General features: G+C 42.6%; 1 protein-coding gene and 2 non-coding genes across 3 annotated transcripts in view; all 3 read right to left on the reverse strand.

The window, feature by feature from the left end:
• The window catches only part of LOC126106900 (nuclear RNA export factor 1-like), a 214,081-nt gene that overhangs the window by 1,784 nt on the left and 193,139 nt on the right, over positions 1 to 19,158 (reverse strand). Inside the window, exon 14 of the mRNA XM_049913317.1 lies at positions 11,764 to 11,900. Coding sequence (XP_049769274.1) covers positions 11,764 to 11,900 — 137 coding nt within the window. The remainder of the gene's footprint in view (positions 1 to 11,763; positions 11,901 to 19,158) is intronic.
• On the reverse strand, positions 1,021 to 1,095 carry Trnas-uga (transfer RNA serine (anticodon UGA)). Its single transcript has one exon. It is a non-coding gene; the product is annotated as a tRNA-Ser (tRNA).
• On the reverse strand, positions 7,714 to 7,786 carry Trnaa-cgc (transfer RNA alanine (anticodon CGC)). Its single transcript has one exon. It is a non-coding gene; the product is annotated as a tRNA-Ala (tRNA).

The following is a 19,158-nucleotide window of genomic DNA, read 5'->3' on the forward strand; positions in this document are numbered from 1 at the left end:
AAGCAAACAACTCTGAATCTAAAGCTTACACAAACAGAACTTCCTTTTGCCAGTCATCCTCAAACACGTACCCAGAGAAATGAAAATTTTTCTTGCAGTTGCCACACTTTTGAAATGAAACATGGTTCTGCTTCTTAGTCACTCTGTCACATTGGGGCAAAGGGTTAAAGTTCTCAGCTTGCAAGGGAAATGTGTTTCTTGATTAAAAATGCGTCAATTTTTCAACACAGTACTTCAGTCCAGTGACTGGATTACACCCCTAAGATGTTGTTCTGGAAAGTATGCAATATATCCGTCTATGACTGCCATAATGTTTACCATCACACAATATACGTCAGGCAAAGCTAAATCCGGATGATCACCAACAATCTCTCCCTTGGGTGGGTGCAAAATCTTGTCAAAAGATTCTTCGCTCCCTCCCTCCTTCAATGCACATGGCACTTTCTCACAGTTAGTTCTGCTGAATGTACTCTTTGTTCCCAATATCACTATGACATCAGTTATTTTATTCATTTTCAACACACTTTTTCTCTGAAACCATAACTGTGACCATCTTTATCACCAGCAGGAAACCATCTGGGCTTGGTGAAAGTTTCTAAGAAAACTGTTGCTTCATTCGCAAATGTTAAGATATGAGCACCTGAATTCAAATTGGCTGTCCTCCTCTTGAAAGACTCACATGACAGATGTAGCAACATTACTGCCCAAATCAAAAGCAATGGAGTTTTATAATGGCACAGTATTCGAAATTAGCCATTTGCGTGAGAGACACAAATCGCTGTTAATCTACAGAGGTGTATAAAGAAAATAATTCCGCAACAGTGAAATAAACATGGATTTTATTTATAACAACACAGTCCTCATGCTAAGACAAAACTTTTCTCCTTACCATAGCACTACAGTAGGCTCTCAGCAACTGCTACTATTGACCAAATTCACAAGTATAAGAAAAACCTCATTCTCATATCTTACAATTAAACAACCTTATTTGGTCAGAAACTTCCTGGCAGATTAAAACTGTGTGCCAGGCCGAGACTCGAACTCGGGACCTTTGCCTTTCACGGGCAAGTGCTCTACCAACTGAGCTACCCAAACACAACTCACACCCCGTCCTCACAGCCCCACTTCTGCCAGCAAGTTTCATATCAGCACACACTCCGCTGCAGAGTGAAAATTTCATTCTGTAAACATTATTTGGTCATTTTGCAACATGACACCCCCACCCTAGATCCAATTCTGTTCTCTGAGCAACCCACAGTGTTTGTATTCAGGGTCAATGCCTCATTGTCACATGTCAAAAATGTAACCCACAGATAGCAAACTTTCTCTTTCAGACACACCTTACATTTAGTTATTGAAACCTTATCTGGATACAACATCTATAACACTACTCTGGAATGCACACTTACGTAGTGTGTTCACAAAACAAATTTCACACAATTTCTCAACTATTCCACTGCTGAACACAAAAATCTTTTTGTGTGAGCTCTAATCTCTCTTCTTTTGTTACAATGGTCTATTTTCCGTATTTAGGTGGGAGTCAACAATGTGTTTGGAGGAGAAAGTTGATTATTGAAATTTTGTGGAAAAATGTCACAAAAGTGAAAAATGTCTGTTTCAATGATGCCACCTCAACTCGTTTATAGTATTCATGAGTCTCTCTCTCTCTCTCTCTCTCTCTCTCTCTCTCTCTCTCTCTGTTTTGCAATAATATAAAATCGGCTGCCCTTCTTCAAACATTTCCAACGTTACTCATCAACTCTATCTGGAAAGGACTGCATACAATGAGGCAATAGTCAGGAAGAGGATGGACAAGCGTACTGTAGGTAATCCCTTTAGTAGGTATTTTGTCAACAAAAATCAGTCACTTTCTATATGACAGTTGCATTGTAACGCCTAGGTATTTAAATGAAACAATTATCTTTAAATTTGACAATATTATGAAAGAGATAGATTACTACTCACCATACAGCAGAGATGATTAGTCGCAGATAGGCACAACAAATAGACAGTGAAACAGGTAAGGTTTGACAAGTAAAGTTTTGGCCAAAACATTTTCTTCCTAATTAGACAACACATGCCCGCCCACACCCACTCCCACACGCACACACACAATGACCACTGTGTGTGGCTGCAGTGGCCAGACCATATCTCTGCTATATGGTGGGCAGCAACACATCCTTTTCATAATATTGTAATTATTCCATCCTCGATTTTTCCATTGTTTGAGTCAACATTCAAATTTGTGAGCTTTATCGTTAAATGGATTTTTTTAAGTCTTTGTGTGGAAGAGCTTATTCTTTTTATTGTTTAGAGTCAATTATCACTTTCTGCATGATGTAAATATCTTGTCTAAATCATTTTGGGATTTGTTTTGATTTTCTGATGACTTTACTAGAGGCAAATGACAGAATCATCAGCAAACAATCTGAAAGGACTGCTCAGATGGTCTTCCAAATTTAATTATTTTATCACAAAATACTACAGGCCACACTATCCCCTAAGTTTATTTCAGTTTTTTTCAATTCTCCAAACAGTAAATTTTGACCAATTTCACAAGACTATAATTTCTATACGAATGAATACAGAAACTAGGGATAATTTTCAACTGACACTTGGGACTATAAAGTTTTTACTTTCAAAAGAATCATCTAATTTTACAATGACATATGTTTCACATCCATGGACTTACAACATTAGACAATTTTCCACAATTACATTTGGGGTGAAGTTTTTATTTACCTTTCACCAACAAATGCACGACAAATATCTGTATTATAACCAACCTCGTCTCGTACTTTTTCAAGCATGTCTAGAGCTACTGAATTCAGCACTGTTGTCACATGGTGTCACAGTTCACTGCAAAGGAGACCTGGGAGGCCAATGACGCAATGCAAGATTTGTATGCCCCTTACAAAGCAGGAGGAGCAACACAACAGTACAGAACTGCACGTGTTGAAATGAAGAATGCAAAACCTCTTTTGCTATTGTGTAATGGGATGAACGAGCAATCAAGCCAGCAGTGGACAGCCCCCAACCACATAATCACGAAATGGCAACTTAGAACTGGGGCTGAGGTAAACTTCTAGTTTTGATGCATAAGTTGAAATTTCCTCCAAGTCTCTGTATCCATTCATGCAGAATATATAGTCTTGTGAAGTAGGGCCAATTTTTGAAAACAGCCTGTACCTTCCAGTCCCCTCTATCAAAAGCATTTTCTAGATCAAGACATGTTTTCTCTGTTCACCTAGGTACTTTTCTTTTCAATTTAAACCATACCATCAATCCTTTTCCTTTCAAAAATCTACAAAGAGCTTCTGAATACTGGTTAATTTTAATTTAACATTTAGCAAAGTTTATCATCACATGCTTCAGAACTGCTGCTTCTCACAAAGTTCTACACTTTGGACATTCCTTCACATTTCCTTTTGGTAATTATTTTACTAAAAAGTCCTGCTGGTAGTCTTCAGTTCTCATATCAGACACATAAAACTTACAGTTTGTTCTTTCACCTAGCTCCAGAATCTATATTACTAAGTGACTATGCCAGAACCTGACAGCAGTTGCAGGTTTCCTATCTAACAGGTTCCAGAGTGCTGGGTGGGAGAGGGGGGGCATAATTGTTGACAAAGTTTAAAATCCTGTCCTAATTTATTCATTAAAAGGTATAATTTGATGCTAAAAGTTTTATAAAGACAAATACTACAGTTAGAAATTGTTTTTGTCTCAAGGAAGCATAACTGATGGCGCACAACTACCCATACTTTATTCATTTAGTATTTCAAAATGACAGCATTTAGTGATTTGCAATGAAACTTACGAATAATTTAAACTTTCATAAAACTCTTTTTCCTCAGTAATGACCCCCCACCCCTCCTCCTCTGCAAAATGATGAAAGGTTGGTGTTGGTTGGTTTTTGGTTTAAAGGGAGTAAACTGCAGTTTATCAATCACTTTTTCCATAGTCACACAGTTCTTGAATTAAAATCACTGCATGGAATTAAACACCTCGTTTCAAACAAATTAACTGCTTCAGCGGAAAAGATTAATAAAAGCCAAATTCCTTTAGCAAACCGACAAAAATAGCTTCATTGTTCTGCTAGGCGACTAATGCTTGACTATCAGAAAGGTGAGAATAAAACAAGACCTGAAACTAATAACATTTTAGCCCTCCATAATTATGCGAATGTATTTTCATTTAGCTGATAGCTTCCGGCCACAGAGATCCATTTTGTTTTCACTTGACGTGAAAGCAGTAAACGAAGAAGAAACGCCAAAATCACTAAATGTAAACAAGGGTCACTTGGAGACTACCCATCTCCCCACTACAACTCTGCGCATCTGCCACGGATCTACGACATTTCCGCACCCTCCCCAAAGCGTTCGAGACTGGATGCCAAAATTTTTTCAAAACATGTTCATTTTGTAGCATATATCTTTCTGAACAGTCTGATACATGAAACATATGTTCGAGAAAATGTAAGACATGTTATTTGGTCTTAAGTGTAAAAAAGTGCACTGTCACGCCTCTTCACACAGCATTCTTCTATTGCACATCATTGTACTTCGCGCTGTGGAATTCAAACTTGTATATTTTGTAACGAATGCCATCAAACTATATTTACGACAGAGGAAAATAAAATTCCCTGTTGTGCCTCTCCTGCTCCCAGTCAGCCAGTTTGACATCCTGACCCTCCTCTCCCTCTCTTTTTCTTTTTCTTTTTTTTAAAAAAATTATCTTCGCAGTTAATACTAGATGGGGTTATTTGTAACCAGGGGAACAAGAACTTTTCAGAAAATTTGCACTCTTTATTGTCTATTAGTTCATAACTTGCTGTTTTGTGTGACATGAAATTAAATATAGGATACATAAAACAATAAAGACAAGAGACAAGTAAGACAGTACACATTTCTTCAGTCCTTAGGTCGTAGCATTTTTTTCTCTCCAATCTTGCTACAAATTTACATGGCATTTCTGTGAAAAAATCTATTACCTCATTAAAGTTTATCAAAAGTTTTGCTAAATGAAAAATCAAAATGTCGTTACAAAAAGCTGTTAATACAAATAGTACCCAAAACTGGTATGACTTCTTGATCTGATTACATCTATTTTGTCACTTTCTGATAGATGAAATGAAATAGGCTTGTCTAATGTTGCAGCAATCGTAACATACACCAAATCAACGAGACTGTTTTGGTACAAATGATCATTTTCATAGCACGACAGAATATAATTCACGAAGTACCAATACCAAATGACTATTAGGCCCACCAAAAGCAAATAGCTTTATGTTCCGAAATAGTTTCACATTTAATTCATATGCTCCAGCTTCTCAGTTATGAAATCAAAAAGTGGTAGTACGAAATTTTTGTATAAATTTCGAATGGTCATATTCTTCCATAATTTGTGTGATGTCTGCAAAATAAGGTAATGAGCCTTAGCACGGAGATGCTTAAAAGTGACGAGGTTGGTCTGTGAAGGGTGTTGCTAAATTTGCTGCAGCGCACGTCGGCGGTCCTGGACAGTGACAGCAAAATCCTTCGTCCACCACGGTACTGGTCGACAATGATGGCGACCGGTGGATAGGGAGGGCAGCAGTGCCAGCAGCTTAAAGAATAGTGGCAGAGACGCCTTGCACAAATGGATCAATGGAATTTGAGAGGGAGGTGTCTAAGTGCACAGCAGATGTATATAAAGGCCAACTGACCCTCCAGAATGCCCAATGTGGGGGCCTGTCTGCCTGGCAGCAGCAGGGGAATTATAGAATCACCGGAAAGTGGTCACTGTCACAAAGGTCATCATGGGATGACCAATGTAGGGAAGCCACGAGGGCAGGGGAGGAAATTGTGAGATTGATAGCAGTCAAGGTGCCATGAGCAGCACTGAAGCAGGTAGGGGAACCGACAATGAGGAGACACAAATCGAGGTCTGTAATAAGTTGCTCAATTAGGAGATCCCAACCCGGTGATGTGACACTCCTCCACAATGGGTGGTGAGCATTGAAGTCCACAAGGAGGAGAAACGGGGGCAGGAGTTGCTGGATTACGGTAGACAAAGCAATGTAAGAAGGGGCCTACATGGAGGGAAGTAGACATTGCAAATGGTGATTGCACTCAAACCGTTATTGCTTCCAGGTTGGTGCATAGGGGGATCCAGTCACTAATGACATCGGAGCAAGCCAAAGTGCTGATCTTACCAGATGCTGCCCCGGGGCCGGCATGGTTCCAAAAGAATGCCCAATAACCACAAAAAGTTGGAGAGTGGTCATCACATGAATGCATTTCTTGAAGAATAAAACAGAACACAGAATAGGAGGTGACAAGACGTTGATATAGTATCCATTGCAATTTCACTGGATGATCATGCAGTGAGAGTTCAGGTTAGACATAAAGAAGCTGAGAGGTTATGTCACTCGGTCAGTGGTCATCACTGACAAGGATGGGGTGACATCCACAAATAAGATGTCAGACTTAGGTTGGGAGGGGGACATAGCATTGGGTGGGTGGGGAGGGGGAGTGGGGGTGTTTGCTTGAGATTATGTTTCTTCTTCTTCTCCTCCTCTTTCAGAGGTGGAGGAGGGCAGGGCATAGGAATACAGGCATCTGCAAGATCTGGAACTGAAAAAGAACAGGCGACCTTGGGGCGCGTCTCGTGGCCGAGTGGTGGTAGGAGTCTTCCAGCCTGGGAGATGCAGAAGAAGGGGGATACTTCCTCAGGCAGAGGGGGCGGGGGGGGGGGGGGCAGCTTCCGGGTGGGAGGTCGGGGGAACTGCAGGTGAGGGGGCAAGGAGAGGGTGACGGGACTGGGATAAGGAAGAGGTAGGAGGAGGAAATGACGTAACAGAGGCAAAAGTTTAAGGCAGTGACACTAAATGGAGTCTCTCATCCTTTTGGTGAGCCTCAGCATAAGACAGGTAATCCAGGGACTTTTATTTGTGGATCTTCTTTTTTTTTCTTATAAGCTGGGCAATTCAGAGAGGGAGGGGAGTGGCGGAACACAAGGGCTTCCCTCATGTAGTTGGTGTCCACAATCACCACACAGAGGGTCCATTGTACAGCAGGAAGACATATGCCCAAAACGTAAGTACCGAAAGCACTGCATCGGTGGAGGGACATACAGCTCACGCATCTTAGCACATAACCTTGACCTTCTCAGGGAGGGTATTTCCCTTGAAAGCCAGAATGAAGGCACCAGTATCGATGCGGTTGTCTTTGAGATCCTTCTGCATACGTCAAACAAAATGAATGCCACGCCGCTCCACATTAGCCCAGAGTTCCTCTTCAGTTTGCAGGATGAGATCCCTATGAAAAATCACTCCCTGGATCATATTCAGAGATTGGCGAGGATTAATAGACACTGGGACACTGCCAAGACGCTCACAGGCGTGGCGTGGGCGTGGGCTGGGCGGTTTTTTAGGTTAGATGGCCTCGGGCAAGTGCAGAAAGGGCAACAGCCTCAACGGGTGCGGGGCAAAGTCAGGACATGCGGGGACCAAGCAGCAATCGGTATTGTAATTGTAAACTGTCGAAGCTGCGTTGGTAAAGTGGTGGTGGTTAGTGTTTAACGTCCCGTCGACAACGAGGTCATTAGAGACAGAGCGCAAGCTCGGGTTAGGGAAGGATTGGGAAGGAAATCGGCCGTGCCCTTTCAAAGGAACCATCCCGGCATTTGCCTGAAACGATTTAGGGAAATCACGGAAAACCTAAATCAGGATGGCAGGAGACGGGATTGAACCGTCGTCCTCCCGAATGCGAGTCCAGTGTGCTAACCACTGCGCCACCTCGCTCGGTGCGTTGGTAAAGTACCGGAACTTCAAGCGCTGATAGAAAGCACCGAAGCTGAAATCGTTATAGGTACAGAAAGCTGGCTGAAGCCAGAGATAAATTCTGCCGAAATTTTTACGAAGGCACAGACGGTGTTTAGAAAGGATAGATTGCATGCAACCGGTGGTGGAGTGTTCGTCGCTGTTAGTAGTAGTTTATCCTGTAGTGAAGTAGAAGTGGATAGTTCCTGTGAATTATTATGGGTGGAGGTTACACTCAACAACCGAGCTAGGTTAATAATTGGCTCCTTTTACCGACCCCCCGACTCAGCAGCATTAGTGGCAGAACAACTGAGAGAAAATTTGGAATACATTTCACATAAATTTTCTCAGCATGTTATGGTCTTAGGTGGAGATTTCAATTTACCAGATATAGACTGGGACACTCAGATGTTTAGGATGGGTGGTAGGGACAGAGCATCGAGTGACATTATACTGAGTGCACTATCCGAAAATTACCTCGAGCAATTAAACAGAGAACCGACTCGTGGAGATAACATCTTGGACCTACTGATAACAAACAGACCCGAACTTTTCGACTCTGTAAGTGCAGAACAGGGAATCAGTGATCATAAGGCCGTTGCAGCATCCCTGAATATGGAAGTTAATAGGAATATAAAAAAAGGGAGGAAGGTTTATCTGTTTAGCAAGAGTAATAGAAGGCAGATTTCAGACTACCTAACAGATCAAAACGAAAATTTCTGTTTCGACACTGACAATGTTGAGTGTTTATGGAAAAAGTTCAAGGCAATCGTAAAATGCGTTTTAGACAGGTACGTGCCGAGTAAAACTGTGAGGGACGGGAAAAACCCACCGTGGTACAACAAAAAAGTTAGGAAACTACTGCGAAAGCAAAGAGAGCTTCACTCCAAGTGTAAACGCAGCCAAAACCTCTCAGACAAACAGAAGCTAAACGATGTCAAAGTTAGCGTAAGGAGGGCTATGCGTGAAGCGTTCAGTGAATTCGAAAGTAAAATACTAGGTACCGACTTGACAGAAAATCCTAGGAAGTTCTGGTCTTACGTTAAATCAGTAAGTGGCTCGAAACATCATGTCCAGACACTCCGGGATGATGATGGCATTGAAACAGAGGATGACAAGCGTAAAGCTGAAATACTAAACACCTTTTTCCAAAGCTGTTTCACAGAGGAAGACCGCACTGCAGTTCCTTCTCTAAATCCTCGCACCAACGAAAAAATGGCAGACATCGAAATAAGTGTCCAAGGAATAGAAAAGCAACTGGAATCACTCAACAGAGGGAAGTCCACTGGACCTGACGGTATACCAATTCGATTCTACACAGAGTACGCGAAAGAACTTGCCCCCCTTCTAACAGCCGTGTACCGCAAGTCTCTAGAGGAACAGAAGGTTCCAAATGATTGGAAAAGAGCACAGGTAGTCCCAGTCTTCAAGAAGGGTCATCGAGCAGATGCGCAAAACTATAGACCTATATCTCTGACGTCGATCTGTTGTAGAATTTTAGAACATGTGTTTTGCTCGAGTATCATGTCGTTTTTGGAAACTCAGAATCTACTATGTAGGAATCAACATGGATTCCGGAAACAGCGATCGTGTGAAACCCAACTCGCTTTATTTGTTCATGAGAACCAGAAAATATTAGATACAGGCTCCCAGGTAGATGCTATTTTTCTTGACTTCCGGAAGGCGTTCGATACAGTTCCGCACTGTCGCCTGATAAACAAAGTAAGAGCCTACGGAATATCAGACCAGCTGTGTGGCTGGATTGAAGAGTTTTTAGCAAACAGAACACAGCATGTTGTTATTAACGGAGAGACGTCTACAGACATTAAAGTAACCTCTGGCGTGCCACAGGGGAGTGTTATGGGACCATTGCTTTTCACAATATATATAAATGACCTAGTAGATAGTGTCGGAAGTTCCATGCGGCTTTTCGCGGATGATGCTGTAGTATACAGAGAAGTTGCAGCATTAGAAAATTGTAGCGAAATGCAGGAAGATCTGCAGCGGATAGGCACTTGGTGCAGGGAGTGGCAACTGACCCTTAACATAGACAAATGTAATGTATTGCGAATACATAGAAAGAAGGATCCTTTATTGTATGATTATATGATAGCGGAACAAACACTGGTAGCAGTTACTTCTGTAAAATATCTGGGAGTATGCGTGCGGAACGATTTGAAGTGGAATGATCATATAAAATTAATTGTTGGTAAGGCGGGTACCAGGTTGAGATTCATTGGGAGAGTCCTTAGAAAATGTAGTCCATCAACAAAGGAGGTGGCTTACAAAACACTCATTCGACCTATACTTGAGTATTGCTCATCAGTGTGGGATCCGTACCAGATCGGGTTGACGGAGGAGATAGAGAAGATCCAAAGAAGAGTGGCGCGTTTCGTCACAGGGTTATTTGGTAACCGTGATAGCGTTACGGAGATGTTTAACAAACTCAAGTGGCAGACTCTGCAAGAGAGGCGCTCTGTATCGCGGTGTAGCTTGCTCGCCAGGTTTCGAGAGGGTGTGTTTCTGGATGAGGTATCGAATATATTGCTTCCCCCTACTTATACCTCCCGAGGAGATCACGAATGTAAAATTAGAGAGAGGCTTTCAGACAGTCGTTCTTCCCGCGAACCATACGCGACTGGAACAGGAAAGGGAGGTAATGACAGTGGCACGTAAAGTGCCCTCCGCCAAACACCGTTGGGTGGCTTGCGGAGTATAAATGTAGATGTAGATGTAGATGTAGAGAGCTGTGGATTGGTTGGCTGAAGAAGCTTTGATCAACAGGGAGTCCGACCACATCTTACTAAGGGACTCCACTTCACCAAACGTGTCCGATATTTTCCACAAAAAACAATGGCTTTGTGGCAGTGAATGTATCCCCATCCGTCCTGGTACAGACGAGGTAACGGGGAAAGTGTTTCATCTGAAGATGGCAAGCCTGGCCCTCCTCCCATGGTGAAGCTACGTAAGGGAAAGTTGTCGGCTCATAGAAACAGCAATCAATGATCCTTCCCGATTCAAAGAGATGGCCGTTTGAGAATGGCCAGATTTTTCCAGCTCAATACGCTTCATGTGCCAAGCATCCACCCTGATACCACCTACTTCGACCAAGAGCTTTCCCCACGGGTGCCACCCAGCGCTTGCGAGGGCCATCTGGCACAGTGGCCGTTGCCGAGAGTTCTGATGTTCCAAGAAGACAAGCCACCACTCCTTGGCATACATGGGGAGGGAAAAGCTCAGGTTTCAGTAGTGTGATTCCTGTGTTGTCAAGGGGCTCAGCAATATGGGTACATAACAGACCCACCACACAGCCTGGTTACACATGCTGGTGGCCTAGCAGGGTGGAAGGGGGCTACAGCAGGGAAGGAGGAGGGGAAGGAAAGAAGGAGGGAGAGGAATCCACACTGTAGATGCTAGGGAGGGAGTTCTTCCCCAAATGGCTCACACTAAAAACAGGAAATTCTGAAGTGGAGGTCAAACCTCAAGAGGGGATCTAAATGCCAAAAAGGATGAAAGAGCAGACAGAGGCACGAAAATAGCAAGCAATACAGGAAACCAGGTGGATATAAATCAGAACACCGGGAGAGGGGAAGAAGGGGGCAGTGGGGAAGGAGCAAGGATAGGGAGGGAGTGCAAGGTGAAGGAAATGCAGCCAGGAAAGGAAGAATTGGCTGCAATAACTAGGGGCCCGTGTGTGTCATGCACAAACCCACGGGGGAGGGGGGGTTCTGCAAGTACCAGTGTTCGAGAACTTTCCCCCTTTCTGGTTAAATACCATCTGTTTCCTTCCATACATCAATTTGAACAGGCTGCCTCCAAACCACTGCCACCGCCACTATAGAAGCACCTATCAACAACTTCGTCAATGGAGGCAGCAAATACTGTATGTGTGGTATTTCCTCCACTGTCAATGAGTTATACATAATATGAAGTAAATCAACAAAATTAATGGTACATACTTTCGTGACCATAGAGCTGACATACTAGTCAGTTGCTGAACCATTCCAGTCATGGACTCCTTCTCGCACTCTGACAAATTAGGTGTTGGTCGCTTTTTCTTTATTTTTTTAGGTGGTCTTACATACTTGAATGCCTCCTGTAAACAAAATACATATACTGTATAACATAACTGGCCATTTATTTAGTCATACATCACATTCTAAATATCTCACCATGAAGGAGAATCTTCAACAGAGGTAAATAAATGTAAGGATGTTACATATTATAAACAACACTCATTCCAAATTAGTTAACAGTGTAATAAATGCAAAATGTTTAGCTCATTCAAATTTATTTCTTGGAAATATTGTAAAAAATATGAAATACTGATATGAAGTTTCCAAAAAATATTTCTTGTGCACCCTGAACTATTAACTTCCAATAACCACACTCAGCAGTACCACTAAATCACTCAGAAATTCATCCTTGGTGTAGGGGACTATAGCACTCCTATCACAATGGGTAGTGCACTTGTCCTGATGACTGACACACATCTCAACAAAGTGATGCGAATAATCGTAAAGCTGCACCTACATTCTGGCATTCGGCACTAGGTCTTGTATATCCTTCTTCTGTATATCTTCTTCTGTGTATCTTCTTGAATATCCTCTTTCTGGACGAAATGAGACATTGCCAGACACTTAAGAGTAACGTGAAGAGGGCAAGGACCATCACGAAAATGCTGACATAACAACCCGCCAGTTTTTACATCCAAAAATCACTCTCAAATACCAAAAGGTGTTGTTATTAGCTCTAAGCCCTAATGACTCTGATGACAGGAACAGATACTGTTAGAAACAGAAGGTTCCCAACTATGCTGATTGATGATACAGCTAAACAACTCAGATTTGAATTACTTCGAAGAATGTTAGTGCGGGAAGATGCAGATGATAAAATATGGCATTGCTGAGTTATTTAAACTGTGTGTGTCAAAATAATAATTTTTGAGTCCACCCCTCTCCCTTCTCTTTAGGCAACTTGCAGCGAGTCCACAGGTAATACTGGTATGTAAACCTCTTAAATGGACTGGTGCAGCCTTTGCCTGCGATGGGTTCTGTGAACCAAAGAATATAACAAATATTATGCAACAAAGTGGAAGGTGAGCCAATTTTGACTCCTCTTAATAATCCCATCGTTCACATTCTGCTTCAAGTGGCTTTTCTTTTTTGTCATGTTTGATCACAATCTTTCTGGACCAAATGAGACATTGCCACACTTCCATTTACACGATATCATTTTAAAGCCTCCAGAGATGGCAGTCATGGCAATTATTTCAGTGTCGATTTTGTTCTGGTAAGTAATTTTATATACGTGAAGTAAAAGGTGGAAGACCACAATAGTTGTCAGGATGGAAGCAAATGTCAACCAGGATTTTTTAAGGATATTCCACAGTCACTCTGGATACTTTCACTGTACGAGTATCTAGGCACTTTCCTGCAATGTTGGGGAAGCTTTTCCAATCATTAATTTTGTAACATTTGGATACAAATCACTCTTTTAGGCCTCCTCAGGGGACATGGCCTTACAGCAGCACTGTCCGTGTGGGCGAGGAGGTTTGCGTGCTCTGGATCCTGAGAGCTATATCAGCGGTAGCTTAGCTACCAGCAGGGTCACCAATGCCGGATTGGCTGAGGGGAAGGAGCCAGACGAAGTGTGTCCCACAACAGCCCATGGGTCCTTTTCATCTATCCCAAGCCTGTCCTTTTCCTGCCATCTCAAAACATAATAAAGGGAAGGGGGGACTCTTAGGTGTAGGGAAGCCAGCTGACCTAGGGGAGTAAACCCTTAAAAGAAAATCGGGCAAGACTGGAGGCTCTTAGGTGGCAGCCTCACCACCAGACTAGGGAGCTGTGGGCCAATCACTGGCACTCCCAAAAACAAATGATTAAAGAAACAGCAGAAAAGAACAGTCGGACGGACTCAAATATGATGACCTTTGCCATGAAAAGGACAACAAAAATAAGTTTATGGAATATTAGAATACTGAGAGAAGCCAGCAGACTGAAACAGGTTACAAAGTAGACGACGACTTACAGACTGGACAGTCTCGGATTTAGTGAGGTGAGATGCCTAGATTTTGGAGAAATCCAAACACAAGAAGGATACACCTTTTTATACACTGGAACTGCTGGAAAGGATGCAGAGCACAGAAATGGAATTGGAATTTTGTTAACCAAAGGAGCGAAAAAGAGCCTTATGGAATGGAAACCGGTTTCAGAAAGACCATTGACAGCACGTTTTAAGACAAACATTCAAAATGTCACAGTCATGCAATGCTATGCTCCTACAGAAACCTCAGATACTGAGCAGAAAAAATATCTTTACCTCTCCTTAAGTGACACCATTGTACGCACCAGTAAGAGAGACATATTGATTATTATGGGAGACCTAATGCAAAAGTCGGAAAGAACAATGAAGGCCTAGAGCATGTGAAAGGAGTCCATGGTATCTGAGAGATGAATGAAAATGGGGATATGCTTTAAAATTTCTGTGCGAATCACGAATTGGTGATTGGAGGTACATTATTCCCACACAATAATTGTCATAAGGTTACATGGGTATCCCCTGATCACAGAACAGAAAACCAAATTGATCATACACCGCTAAGCAAAAAATTTAGAAGGTTGCTGATGAACGTGAGGAATAACCTTACTGCTGCAAATTTTAGACTAAAAATCTTGGCTACAAATAGAAAGTTCCAACAACGGAACAAAAAATATGATGTGGGAAAACTTAGAATAATATCAAAACAAGAAGCTTTCTTTATTGAGCTAAGGAACCGCTACGAGGCACTCCGAGAAGCACAGGAAAATGATGAAAATAGTGTTGATGATACATGGACTCAGATTAAGGACGTCTATTGCAATGTGTGCAAACAGGTCATTGGCTTTAAAAACCATTAGAAGAAAGAATGGATGTCTGAGTGTACACAGAATTTGATCAGCTGTAGGAAGGAGATTAAGGCAAAATTAAATATGAGTAAAACAAGACAGCAGAATACTCGAATGCAAGCTGAGTATGCAGCTACTGACTATCAAATAAAGAGGAGTGTGAGGAATGATAAGAGAAAGTTGATGGATGAGCAAGCTCTGAGAGCAGAGATAAACACAGCAAGGGCTGACGCAAAAGAGCTGTACCGATCACTAGAATGTTGTCCAAAAAAGGTTTCAACAAGAACAGACCTGTGAAAAGCAAGGAGAGTCGACAGTCGACGACAGAAGAAGACCAACTTAGAAGATGGAGAGAACATCATTCTGAAGTCTTAAACAGAGAGCAACCTGAAGACAGGGAGAGGCAATGGAATATTCCGGATGCCAGTGACAGAATCAATGTAAACACACCAACTAAGACTGAAATTAAAATAGCTCTCAAACAGATATAGAACGGGAAGGCTCCAGGAATGGGCAATATTGCACCTGAGGTGCTAAAATCAGACATTGACACAACCGTAAATCTACTGCATCCATTGTTTGAGAAGATATGGTCAGAAGAGAAAATGCCAAAGGATTGGAAAGAAGGTCTGATTATTAAGATGCCAAAGAAAGTGGATACTACCAACTGTAATAACTGGCGAGGCATCACCCTCCTATCTGTACCAAGTAAAGTTCTCTGTACATTGATGCTAAATCATATGAAGGACTCAGTCGAGGCATGACTGAGAAACGAGCAAGCTGGGTTTAGAGAGCACAGAAATCGTGTCGATCTAATCAACACACTGCATATAATACTTGAGCAGAGTGTAGAATGGCAGAACACACACTACCTTACATTTACTGAGTTTGAAAAGGCATTTGACTCTCTTAATAGGAGTTATGTGGCATACCTTGGAAGAATATGATAGTAAAAACACTCATGGAAATGGAAAAAAGAAAACATTGACACCGGTGTGTCAGACCCACCATACTTGCTCCGGACACTACGAGAGGGCTGTACAATCATTGATCACACGCACGGCACAGCGGACACACCAGGAACCGCAGTGTTGGCCGTCGAATGGCGCTAGCTGCGCAGCATTTGTGCACCGCCGCCGTCAGTGTCAGCCAGTTTGCCGTGGCATACGGAGCTCCATCGCAGTCTTTAACACTGGTAGCATGCCGCGACAGCGTGGACGTGAACCGTATGTGCAGTTGACGGACTTTGAGCGAGGGCGTATAGTGGGCATGCGGGAGGCCGGGTGGACGTACCGCCGAATTGCTCAACACGTGGGGCGTGAGGTCTCCACAGTACATCGATGTTGTCGCCAGTGGTCGGCGAAAGGTGCATGTGCCCGTCGACCTGGGACCGGACCGCAGCGACGCACGGATGCACGCCAAGACCGTAGGATCCTACGCAGTGCCGTAGGGGACCGCACCGCCACTTCCCAGCAAATTAGGATCACTGTTGCTCCTAGGGTATCGGCGAGGACCATTCGCAACCGTCTCCATGAAGCTGGGCTACGGTCCCGCACACCGTTAGGCCGTCTTCCGCTCACGCCCCAACATCGTGCAGCCCGCCTCCAGTGGTGTCGCGACAGGCGTGAATGGAGGGACGAATGGAGACGTGTCGTCTTCAGCGATGAGAGTCGCTTCTGCCTTGGTGCCAATGATGGTCGTATGCGTGTTTGGCGCCGTGCAGGTGAGCGCCACAATCAGGACTGCATACGACCGAGGCACACAGGGCCAACACCCGGCATCCAAACCGTCATCGAACCCATCGTTCTACCATTCCTAGACCGGCAAGGGAACTTGCTGTTCCAACAGGACAATGCACGTCCGCATGTATCCCGTGCCACCCAAACGTGCTCTAGAAGGTGTAAGTCAACTACCCTGGCCAGCAAGATCTCCGGATCTGTCCCCCATTGAGCATGTTTGGGACTGGATGAAGCGTCGTCTCACGCGGTCTGCACGTCCAGCACGAACGCTGGTCCAACTGAGGCGCCAGGTGGAAATGGCATGGCAAGCCGTTCCACAGGACTACATCCAGCATCTCTACGATCGTCTCCATGGGAGAATAGCAGCCTGCATTGCTGCGAAAGGTGGATATACACTGTACTAGTGCCGACATTGTGCATGCTCTGTTGCCTGTGTCTATGTGCCTGTGGTTCTGTCAGTGTGATCATGTGATGTATCTGACCCCAGGAATGTGTCAATAAAGTTTCCCCTTCCTGGGACAATGAATTCACGGTGTTCTTATTTCAATTTCCAGGAGTGTATTATTAAGACCATGTATGATGGATATGAATGTAGGGTGCCACACAATGGGAAACTTACTGACTCTATCCAAACAAATGCTGGGGTGAGGCAGGGATGTATTCTGTCACCTACCTTGTTCTTGTTGGTACTGGACAGCGTAACGAAAAGAGAAGTTGATGGTAGGGGAAGAGGTATTCGGTGGGAAATGCAAGACAGGCTTGAAGACCTTGACTTTGCTGATGATATCTGTCTGCTCTCGCAAAGATTGTGTGACATGGAAGAAAACTTGGAAAGATGAAAGAGGAAGCAGAAATTGCAAGACTTAAAATAAATGTCGAGAAAACTAAGGAAATGAGAATGCAAAATAAAAAACAAGCGAAGCAAACAGTGTATGGAAAGGAAATGGAACAGGTAGACTCCTTTGTATATCTAGGAAGTTCCATCTGTAAAGATGTAGGAGCCAAGGAGGATGTAAAGAGTCGGATACGGAAGGCAAATGGAGCCTCTGTACAACTGTACCCTGTCTGGAATAATAAGAACATTTCGAGATGAACCGAGCTGTACTTGTTCAATAGCAACACAAAGTCAGTCCTCCTGTATAGTTGCAAAACATGGAAGGTAACAAGCATGATTGTAAACCAGCTGCAAGTCTTCATAAACTGGTGTCTTGGGCAAATTATAAATGTGAGGTGGCCAGATGTTATATCAAATGACGAATTGTTGGAGATGACAAACCAGCGACCAATCAGTGAACAAATAAACCACTCCGTGAACAAATAAAGGAGAGTAAATGGAGGTGGATTGGTCACACAATATGCAAATAACAAGGAGCTGTTGAAATGGCAGCACTGGATTGGAACCCACGAAGAACACGTAGACGTGCCCGCCCAAAAAGACATGGAAAAGAACGGTGGAAGAAGAAGCCCTGAAAGCTGGTAAAACATGGAGCGAAGTGAAATGTTTGGTTGCCAACACAACCAGATGGAAGGTCTTTACTGCTGCCCTATGATTCAACAGGAAATAAGTCAACTCAATTCCTTTAGGAAATAACAGTAATTCATTTAGTTCATCACACAGTGTGTTCTGTTAATCCCATCATGAAGGAGGGCATTCAGTGTTATGGAACCAGTCAAGATATAGATGAACAGGCAGGAACAGCTACTGCTGGTCACTTCTGTGAAATGTAATAACAACTTGTGCTAACCTAATCAAACTGGTAAGTACCTCTTCTTTATATATGTGTAAGGGGCAGTCAAATGAAAACAAAACCTAAACAAGTGAGTACACTGTTAATTATTTGAAAAGTAATTATCATAACTGTTAATACTTTTATCCTACTCCAAGATGAAATGGTGAATGCCATTGGGTAAAAATGTTTGAAATGTTTGTGGAAGCCTATAGAATCATTGTTGTACACAAATGCGCACCTCTTTGTCGGAAGCAAATCGACAGTCACCAATGTCTGTCTTCACAGTTCGGAAATGAATAATTTCATTAAGTGGAAGTGAAATCTTGTACTAATTTTGAATATAAATGAACAAGCTTCACTAGTAAATTATATGCATTTTTGTTATCCAGAATAAGTGTTTAGAATACAAAGTTTTAATTAGTGTGCATTTTATTATTTGTGTAAGGTATTACGCCTGGTCTCCGTGCCGTTCCAAAAGAGCTGAAGATGTGCTCAGAGTAGTCAAAGGCAGAAAAAGTCTTCTGCACCAGCCACATTGTCAACGAATATCAACAACCAGAAGTTTACACCAATAATGTATATATGTATGTAATGAAAAAACAGTTGTTATATTTTAAGTTCAAACAAAAATGCAGTGACACAAAATAACTCTTCAAGTCTTGAGGAGACAAAGAAAGAACTAAGACAAGACATAGCAGACTTATTAAAAAACAGGACCGTAACTAATACCTGTGATGACTTTACCGCAACACTAAGCAAAGGATTAAACCATAAATTCACCAAGCTTTCACCTATGTGCGATATTCACCCTGTTTCAATTCTAAAGTCATTTACTGGCATGTTTCTGATTCCTGGTCAGATTTTAATAAGGTATGATTTTTAATAAGTCATTTGATGGGTGATACTGAACAGTAGGGCAAAATAATTCACAACTTACAATGATTTCGAAACAGCATTTAAGTCTAAGTATTGGAGTGACAGGGCACAAAAGAAAT

Source organism: Schistocerca cancellata, chromosome 10 (assembly GCF_023864275.1).
Source record: "Schistocerca cancellata isolate TAMUIC-IGC-003103 chromosome 10, iqSchCanc2.1, whole genome shotgun sequence".
Taxonomy (NCBI): domain Eukaryota; kingdom Metazoa; phylum Arthropoda; class Insecta; order Orthoptera; family Acrididae; genus Schistocerca; species Schistocerca cancellata.